Consider the following 10,572-nt stretch of genomic DNA (forward strand, 5'->3'; position numbering starts at 1 on the left):
GTTCTAGCTGTGTTGATTGGGGTAATCTAGTACTTATTTAACTGCATGTTTTGCTGTCACATTGCTAATTCATAAGCATGCATCTTTTGAATTACAGTGGTCAACCCAAAACAAAATATCCTCCTTCTTCTGTACCACATTTACAGCAGATAAATAAACTAAGGAGCGTGAGAAAGATCAATACTGGATTAGATTGCTCAATAGTAGAGAAAACACTACATGCATATCATAGCTGAAAGAAAGAACTATAGCCACTGACTGTGCTAGCAGATGTTGGCTGCATGTTTTTAACACCTGCATGAGTTTTGCACATTTTTGCAGTAATGTGGTGTTAAGAAGAATAGCTGTAGCCTACAGTGAGCTGAGTCACTGGAGACCTACCACTGATAGCAGCAATGTCCTGCACGCAGTACAGCAGAGCTGCGCACAACACACAGAGCTGCCGAACTCTCCTTCGCCATGGTAACATCCCCGACATCTTCCATACACTTCCTCTACCAGGGGTGGAGAGGAGAGACAGGGAGAGGAGAGAGAGCATCATTAGATAAAATAAACACTTTAGGATTGGGAATAAATAGTCCATCAGTAATTTAATAGCCGTATGCCCCTCCTACATAAGCACACAATCCACTTAAAAACTAAACTATGCTACTTTTTAAGATGTCTTCCTAACAAATACAGTTTCTGACTTTCAAACTATCTACATACAAACCTAACCCCACTCTCATCTACCAACAGTGCAGTCCATAATAACTGGAAACTGGAAAGGGTGTTGTTTTGGTTCTGTATTTCAGAATAGCAGATTTGAATTGAAAATATGACTGTAAGGGTAAAGTGCAGACTGTCAGCTTTGATTCCTGGGTATTTACATCAAGCTGCATGCCCACACGTACTAGCTGCATTGTTGACACGGGTGCCCGGATTGTGCACGGGTAATCTGAGACACCCGCCGCCCCCATACCCCCAACCCCTTCTCCGCCCTAAACCCCCATTCCAGTCAGGTGTAACTGATACAGGTAGAGGCCCAGAGAGGGGGTCACACAAAGCCTGCATTCACCCACAGAGAGAGAGAGAGAGAGGTAATGACCAGTCTATTAACAGTTAAGGCTGGAAGGGGAGTTTTTCTCTCTCCCTCCTCTCTCATTGCCAAGTTTCCCGAATTCTTTCCTGTCAGGTTAAACTAACAACTTCCCATCATGATGAGGAGGGTGGTCCATAGCTCCCAAACTCTCTCATTCACTCCCTCACTCCCTCATTCGAATGCAATGATTAATGATGCTTCAGAGAAAGATTTAGAACTCCAAACTTGGGAGGGTAGAAAGGGAGACAATGTTTAAAAATGTATCTAGGGATTTGAAGCAGGATTTCTTTTGCAGGTACAAGGCCATCAGCCATAGAGCACAAGACTTACTACAATTTTTCCAGGCTTTGGGATTGGCCCTAAACAAATGTTTTTCCTCCCCAATGCCAAAAACAAACAAAACGTCATGGCGTCTGGGTGAAGCTCCAGAGAGACATGATTTAGTCTGGACCAGAACCAGGACTTAACGCTGAACCTAACTTCAACACTAGGGGGATTGCAGGAGAAGGCTCATCTGTCTGACCAAACAGGCAGTGCTCCGAGCAATATGGACCGTGCCTGCATCTGTCCACACAGGGTCCTGGAAGTTGTGCCAATGCTTTCAGAGGGTTTCTTCATTAATCTGTTTATTGCAGTTTCCTAGACGAGAAACAGGTGGAGCAGTGTCTCTGGGGCCCAGAGTTACACTGCCTTCCCGCTCGCTCTCACTCTCTGATCGTAGCCGCCTCTCCACGTCTTGGATTACAATTAGCATTCTTTCCATTGGAGTGATAAAGTGCAACTACCCAAATCCTGTCAGCATCTGTCCAAAAGCAAGCGCGATGCTCCTTACGTCACCCTCACACCTCGCTAATGACTCCTACAGTGTTTCACTATCAACAACTTTTCATTTCCTAAGACTAGTATCACTGCAAAAATGCCAATAATGATACTAGTACTACTTGTGCCAGTGCCTGCTAGCAGGCTGTTGTACTAAACTAATATAACCCTGTAACAGTATGTGTGGGTCAGATAAAGTCAGCTTTATCAGTATATTCCCTAGGAAAGCCTGTCTCAGCATCAGTTACCTCAAAAACAACTAAAAACAACCTCAAAAATCACTATTTCTCTTACAGTCCTTTGGTATGGTCCCGCCTGCTATACCTACTGAAGTAGTTACTGCCCAAAGACACCACTGGCGTCTAAGAAAAACTGACCACTGACTGCTTACAACTACTACTATAACCACAACAGCTAGTTCAAGCTAACCCTGAATGCTACATTTACTAGCACTACAGCTAGCAGAACAAGGCCAACAACAGAGCTCCTAGTACAGTTAGCAGCACTGTTAGTACAAAGTAAAGTGTTTTTTGTGCTGGACACGGCGGGTTCGGGTTTTGGTCAGCATGTAGGCAGTGACGAGAGGAGGTGACAGCTGTCCGAGTAGTCTTCCTGGGGAGAGAAGTCCGCTCTCTTTACTAGGGAGCCACCTGTCCCACGCAATAAAAGTTAACCCCTTAAACCTTAGAACACATACAAACTGCCCTCCCACTCATATCATCACCTCACCAGTAACACACAAGCTCCAACGCATCCTGAGGAGAACACCAGGGACACGGATGTGGGCGTCTGGCGGAGGGCACGCCTGTAGCACAGAGGTGCAGCAGAAGCCTGTCACTGTCACAGGCCCGGGGCCCTTTCTCTCCGGGGCTGCTTCGGCCGCCGTTGTCAAACACCCCCACCTCTTCCCCTCCACCCGGGGCCCACGCGGATAAATTCATTTTGACAACCCTGCTAATTGGATAAACCCGCTCCCTGGAGCCCACGAGCCCCTCTCACACCGTTCACATTCCATCTGCTTTCTGGCACAGAGGGAGGAGAAGAAGAACGAGGGATGAAGGAGGGGGGTCCTCAGCTTCTACTGAAGGAATTGAACTGTTGAATATTTATCACCCCTCTCCCTCTCGCTTCTTATTTAAGTCCTTCCATCCTCCTATCCCCCCACCCCACCCCCCCTTTAGATAAACACATGCGGTGTCAAGTGTGAGGAGTGCTGGGTTCAACTGGCCACGCGGGCCAGCGGCCCACGGCAGCCCGGCGAATAGCTGCCGCGCGGGAGGCCCGTTGCTCGGGGCGACGCTAACAGGCAGAACGCACCTTAATAGAGTGGAGAGTCATTGTGAGGCAGTCAGCCGGCGCGCGGACAATAACCCTGCGGCCCCCGCGTGAAGGGGGGGGCGCTTCTCTGAAGAGCCCGAGGAAGAGCTGATGGGCTCGATGGCCAAAGGAGAAGAGCAGGGTAGGGCGGGGTGGGGGTCTCAATGACAAAGTGGAAGGGAGGGGTGAGGTTCAGAGCTGCAGAGGTGGATGCAAGATGGGTAGGGGGGTGGGGGTCACATGCTTAAAAAAAAACTAAACAAAACAAACAAAAAAAACATTCAGTTTAATGCAGGGTTTTTCAGCTGGAAAGCAAAGAAGTAAGTGGAAGAGAGAGAGAAGTGTTTGAAATGTTGGAGGGTCGTTCTACGGTAGTAGAATAAATCTGCTTGATGGCCTTTTGGCTGAATGAGCTATGGGGAGAGGGGGCGACAGGCTTCAGAGGTGACCTTCACCGAGCACTGGTAAAAAGAAGCGGTAAGGCAACCTTCCTGAACGCAGAGCTCCAATTGGACACTGGACTAATACTTCACATCCAACGGGCCAAGCCCCCCAGCCTAGTTCTGAAACTTCTGAAGAATATCTGACACTCCTGAAGAGTATCTGAACCTCCTGAAGAGTAGCGGAACTAATGAGCGTTAATTCACATATATGCCTTCAAAAGAAAATCCCAACAGTTCAGGTGACAACTGGGGTCCTTCAGTTCATCACTGAACCCTTTTTGGTCCCTGGAAAGTTGTTATCACGGTGCTGTAACCCACCATCGTGCCAGGGTCTTAAAATGGATCAAAGAGATTTTAAATCATAACCTCAAAATGAAAACCAGTAAGTTGTATTACAACTTTGACTTCAGATTAATGCCTTAAATAGATAATTCACACAATAATCACATAACTGGAAAGGCAATGGAACACACGGAACAAATCTATTAAATTTTATAACATACAGTGGTTCACGTTATTAACAGTCAGTATAACTAGAAACAATGGCAAGTCCTCTCACAGAAGGAGCCCACATGATTGGCTACTGTATTGATCGAAATGCCCATCATTCGTGCTGAGGCCTTGGCACTCCACCGTGTTAACCACACTTCTGGAATGTTCTCATGGAGATGAGGGTTGTAGAGCAGGTGGAAATGAAGCAGAATCCCATTCATGCTGTCTGGACTCTCACAATTGTTCGTCACAAACATCACTGGGTCCCATGCTCGAAAATTAGACATCAAAAACAGCCCTAACGAGGTCAGTACACCCTCCCCCATGGATTAATGAGTGTAGCACCCCCCCCCCAACACACACACTCCCAGAGGGAAAAACCATTAATGAGACACAAACCTACTCAGGGGATTAACAAGCAGAAGATCAAGCCAAGTCTAGGAGCTTTAATCAATTACGTACTGGGGCATTTGCATAATTTATATAACAAGGTCGAATTAGAAAATGAACACTAATTACTAGATTTCACATGACTACATACGTCCAGTTGGCTCCAGGCGGCCTACGCAGTCCCACCAGCAGGAGCCATCAGTTAGGCTTAGTCTAACCATGGCCCTGGCCACAGTCAATGTAAAATATAGACAATGCACTGAGCTAATGGTAAAGCACTCTTAAAAAACTAGAAATGTTTTATAGAAGAGTTTAATAAATTAAATAAAAGACTGAATAATTCTAAGGGACACTGTCTGCTTTTCCAGAGCCCAAATGTGTATTTCATGAAAACAGTGATGGCTGGTTACAGCCTAACACTACTGAACTCTGTTGATATCTATGATGCTAAAATCACTAGGTAGCTAGTTGGCTCCACCAGTTCCATGGTCAGTGAATTTCTCAACAATGTGCAAATTTCAAGTGAACCTCTTATAGGCTTATAATTGTTTAAATAAATAACTGGCAAAGATCTTCGGGTTTCCTACAAGCTAATGTCACACTTACTCTGTTGCTCCACAATTCAAGCCTTCCACCCCCAAGACCCACAAAAACACACCCATGGCTGCTGAGCCCCCTCGTCATGTTTCTTCCATCCAATCCCAAATTCATCTGTCGCACACACACATGGCCCTTGTAAAATTCTTGCATGCACAAATATGTATTCCTCGCAAACCCGCGCACACATGCACACACTCCCAGCGTAGCGCTATGTAGGAGAGGGCAGGGCTTGGGGAGCGGGTGCTGCTTTGGCAGCTCTTCCACCAGAGTGAATGGAACCAATTTTGAATCAAAAGCAATTTCTTCCCATCACTCAGTGGGAACCCGAAGAGCCCTGACTGCATGTCTGTTCACCAGTCAGGCTTATAGGGCAGGAGAAGGAGGCAAGACCGGGCAGGGGGGCAGATCCAAGCAGAAGAGAAGGGGAGAAAGAAAGAAGAGAGACAACATGTGTAATACAACAGTAAAATTCATAAACTGTTTATAAAGCATGAAGTTGTCTGATAAAGCTCTGTTGTCTGGGGTGAGTTAAACGCTACTGGCACAACAGAAGTAAACTAGGACAGCAAACTATGAACTAGGCCAGCAAACAATGGCTAAACTGTAAGTGAAAGACTAGCAGCTTCGAGGAGGTTAGCTGGGCTGGGCGCCCTCTCCCTGAGCCATAGGTTTGGCACTTGCAGGCACACTCCTGTCCACTGTAAACACCTGCAGGATCCATGACCACACAGTTTGTAGACACATCAAAGGAGACACCAACCACCGAGTAAACAAACACTTAGGGGCACTAAACAATACAGTAGCCCTGGGGCTCCTGGATGCAGTGCGACATCCAGCTCTGCTCCATGCTGACCGTGGTATGCGCACAGCCACTGCTCCTGGAGCTCACGTGACGCTTTGAACTGAAATGCTGGACACCATGATGACTTCCTCAGGTTTAGGGAACGCAAGTCTGGCACGCCTGCTTACAGACACTGTGCGGGCTCAAGGAGCGCCAGTCCAGAGGACACATTATACAGTAAAAGCTTTGTTAGCACAATCCTTAATCTCTGCAAGACTCTTCTACAACAGTGGGAAGTTTGTTTTACGCAGAGGACAATATAAAACGGATTAGAAGACGAAAAATAGTCGGCAATCTCAAACACATGAGGGCAAATAACTTGATATACAGAGACGCAAAGGGACTTGTGGGATGAATGTGACAGAGAGAGAGTGAGTGTGTACACTGGCGCTCATGTGAGAATGTGACATTGTGTGCTTGTGCTATTTAAATGATAGTTAGGGTGAGTGTGTGAATGAAGTGTGTCTTGGTTTCTCTTGGCTCGTCAAGTACCCCTAATCTCTGTACAAATATCTACTACTACTACTACTATATACACACAAACACACGCGCGCTCACATGCTCCTATTTGTCCTAAAAGTCACTGATTACTTACTTACGAGCCTGTAGTTAATCGATAGAGACACACGTTCACCAACGGCAGTGTGTGTGCATATGCAAATGTGTGCGAGTGTGTATGTGTGCATTTATGAGCGTGATTGTCTTTAGTAGAACAAATATACCTCATCTGTTTTCACCATTTTTTCCTTGCAACTCAGCACAATTTCCTAACAATCACATATCACTCCTAAGAGATTTAAACTCAACAAAATGACAGTGCCATCAATCAGGGAGGGCGGGGCAGGTGAGGACACACCTGTTATGATCTACAAGCAGCATGTGGTACAGTGTCAGTGGGCACTTATGGGAGCACTACCCTCTTTAATTTTCATTAAAGAAAATTGTGTGCTTGAAGGCCCTGGTGCTTGTGGCACAACTTAGATGCAAACAGGAACCTCGGACTGAAAACAGAACTTGAAACGAACTAATCACACCACTGTCAAATGATCAGCTGTTGTGGGATAGCCCTGCGAAAGGTGATGGACTGTTTACAAGTCCCTAAACATGTCCTAGGTTATCAGAAAGCGTAAGACGTTAATACATAGACCCCATGGCAGAATTCCATTCTTCTAGCTTTTGAGGCCAGCACAGATCCACCTACCCAAGTATCATTATGTCAGTGGAATTGAGACCAAAAGGCAAGGTGCAAGGGTAATAGGGTGGCTTTTGTTGAAAATACAATTATGCTACTTCTTGCATCTGAGAAAGCTGACATCATGACAATGTAACAATCTGGAGAATAAGATTGAGAAATGGAGAAGTGTTTAGCAATAGCAAAGTGACAAGCTCCAAATTCCACTATAAGAAGATAATCCTGATTAGAGTGCACCCCCCCCCACACACACACACACACACCGTTGTTCATTGCCTGCAGGCTGTTATGACTGCATGAGCATACCCGCTGAAGCCAACATGAAAGTCTACCCTGAGGAGGATTTTTCTCGTTCCTTTGGTGAATTAAGAGAAAAGTTACACCCTTTAAGACAACAGTAAACCTTTCCCAATGCTAATGCTGCGGCGCTTTTGCCAGAAACATCAAGTTCTCCTCATCAGCGGCAGGAGGTAACCTGAGGGCCTATGGAAAAGAACGACCAGAGCTCAACATCTCACTCGCCACGTCCCCTGGATGGGCTTCTACACCAAAACTATAACTTGTTATTACAAAATTATAAAGATATTATTATCAATGTGTCCCAAACAATGAGGGAATATGGGGTACTGTAGAGGCACGGTGAGTTATACAATCTATTAACCATAAATGGAACAGAATTATCGTAATGGTACAAGATATAAGATAGAATCCAAAAACTGGGTTTTACTGTAATACTTAAAGCTTTCTCTTTGAATGTTCCTGGTAAGCAGGAGTCTTTGAAATATGAAAGAATGTTATTGAATTTTCTTATCACCCTGACACCCCATCCCTGCATCCCACTCAATACTGCTCATCCCAGTCAATACTCTTTCAACTTTCCAAAAGCCCAAGCTTGTCACTCCAAACACAGCTATATGAAACACGTTACGCCGAAAGAGTCCAGGGCTGTGAAGACATGTCAACTGAAAACTGGGCACCCACAGCTAACGGGCCCTTCACAGATCCCCCACCAAATAAGGGCAGACTGCCACAAAAACCAACAAGATAATCAGACTGGAATCAATTATGGAACAACTCTGATCCACCCGACCACCAATCAACATACCTTGCTACCAATAGTTTATGCTTGCTCTGAATGATAGCTCTCTCATGTCTTTAAGAAAGCAGAGCTTTTCAGTTAGTATCTGTGCCATTGACAACACTTGATAGTTTACTGTCAATACTCTTTAATATTCAAGGCGGTCTAGTTTACGACGCTTCCAAATGACAAAATAGCACTGGGGGTTCTGAAAGGTCTCAAACTCGACTTGAGCTGCTCACCTAAGTCTTTCTGAGAATTAATCCTGCACAGCTACCAACATCAGAAGTCAGCTCCCAAACCTATAGACGACCCTATTTTTTCACTTAAATGTGGGCAGCACATTAGCACAAAGATTTATACCCGCATATGTTTTAGCTAGAATTCCTTTTAAAAGCCTTCAAATAATCCAGAACCAAAAACCTATTTAAATATTTCTAATTTCTTGATGTCTGGCAAAGTCATAAGGATAAAATAAAGGTTTCATTCAAAAGCAAACACACTGTTCACAGTATAAAAACAAAAGAATTTTAACCAGAATTTTAATTTGTTTGTTTGTTTTATAAACTACAAACAATTAGTAGAACACGACAGATATCAGTGTTTTGTTGTGCTAGGACTTGGGGTACACCGTAGTGTCAACCACTTCGATGTGAGGCCTGCAAAACTGAACGTTATATTTTGCCACAGAAATGTTATCAGCCTGAACATCACAACGCCAGCGGTCCTATCCGATTTCTATATCAATATATCAGCCCCACTTAGCTATCTAGATATTTTAAAATAACATAAAAATAGTATACGCTTCAATTTCCACCCTGTGTATAATAACCAATGAGTAGCATCTAGGAGCCAAATGTGTCCACATTCTCGCCCGTTTACAACCATCAGTCAAACGCTTATTGCTAAAAAACATTTTAGAATACATTCGCGTTCGTCTGTATGGTTCCTATAAACAAAGCAGAAAAGATAATGTTGCTTCTCACTGTCGTTATGCACTTAATTCAAGTGTTTAAAAGGAGACCGTCGAAACAAAACAAAGTTGTTGCAAAGTTAGCTAGCACCCGCATCATCTTTTAAAACGTATAATGCACACAAGTACAGACTCTGCATAATGCACCTCATTTCTGTAAACTACGTATTACAAGATCTGAAATAAAATGCTAAAACGCATTACCCGCAACAAATCTGGTACACTGTAGCAATCTCGACCAAAAGTACGTACCCTACCATGTGTTGCTATAGCATCGCAGGCTACCTAAAAACAAGGAATGTTTTTGGGATACTTAACTTACCAAAGCGTGCGCTATTTGGAGGTGAACCCACTACTTTTTCAGCAAAGCTTTTCCACCAACTGTCTGCAGAATTTTAATCCCCAAAAAACACTTTGTGTGTCTTTTTCCCTCTGAAACGCTGCTACTTTAGTAATTTACTGCGGTGGGACCGACATTTTCTTCGGCTCCCCAACTTCTCACATTGAAAGGCCGTTTTTGGATGACTGAGCTCTCAAACAATTCTCCCTTTTGCGACGCCAGTTGGGCTCCTCCCACTTCCCCGAGCAGGGGGAGGGATCTGAACAATAGGATTCGCTCCCAAATCTCAGCACTGCTAACGCTCGTCCCACTACAAGTAGCGCGATTTAACTGAAACATTGAATGAAACGCTCACTGACGTGCGCGATCAGTAAGTATTATCTTTTTAGCAACGCTTGGCGCTTAATGCGCGCACTGTTACAAAACGACTTCCCAAGTTATTGCGGGAAGATAAGGAGCCCCCCCTCCCCCTTCTACTGCCTCGGACTGTTTTCCCTGATTTGGTATGCGATCGTCCCCACGGAGTCTGCATTGAGACGCGATCTATTGAGGCACAGAGTCCCGACGCAGCTGTGGTGTGTTGTGCGGACAGGACGCAGCCAGAGGCACCGACACTCTCTCATACTACAACGATCACAGCGAGAACCCCCGCATTCTCTCTCTCTCTCTCTCTCTCTCTCTCTCTCTCTCTCTCTCTCTCTCTCTTTCTCTATCTATCTATCTCTCTCTCTCCGGAATTTCACTCTCCTCTCTGTAGTTCAGTCAGTGCTCTTTGAAAAGTTAGGCCGGTGGGCTCATGGCTCTCCAGTTCATTAATAACCAGCCATTCTGGCAGAGATCACAGACCCACTTGGTGGGACATGCCAGTGAAAGACCTCCCAAAGCTCACCTGAACAGTGACTTCGACCTGGAAAACCGTGTTACCTCCACTTGCGCGACACCTCGGGTGAAAGTTTATGTGTGAGGACGTTGTGCGGCGCTGTGTGTGGTTGGTCTCGCCCGATCC

General features: G+C 45.2%; 1 protein-coding gene across 1 annotated transcript in view; it reads right to left on the minus strand.

Moving 5' to 3' along the window:
* Nucleotides 1-9,763, minus strand: part of boc (BOC cell adhesion associated, oncogene regulated) — a 23,006-nt gene extending 13,243 nt beyond the window's left edge. Inside the window, exons 1-2 of the mRNA XM_027008037.2 lie at nt 9,549-9,763; nt 382-494 (exon numbers count right to left, since the gene is read on the minus strand). Coding sequence (XP_026863838.2) covers nt 382-478 — 97 coding nt within the window. The 5' untranslated portion in view covers nt 479-494; nt 9,549-9,763. The remainder of the gene's footprint in view (nt 1-381; nt 495-9,548) is intronic.
* Between the last annotated feature and the right edge of the window lie 809 nt (nt 9,764-10,572).

Source organism: Electrophorus electricus, chromosome 5, assembly GCF_013358815.1.
Source record: "Electrophorus electricus isolate fEleEle1 chromosome 5, fEleEle1.pri, whole genome shotgun sequence".
Classification (NCBI taxonomy): domain Eukaryota; kingdom Metazoa; phylum Chordata; class Actinopteri; order Gymnotiformes; family Gymnotidae; genus Electrophorus; species Electrophorus electricus.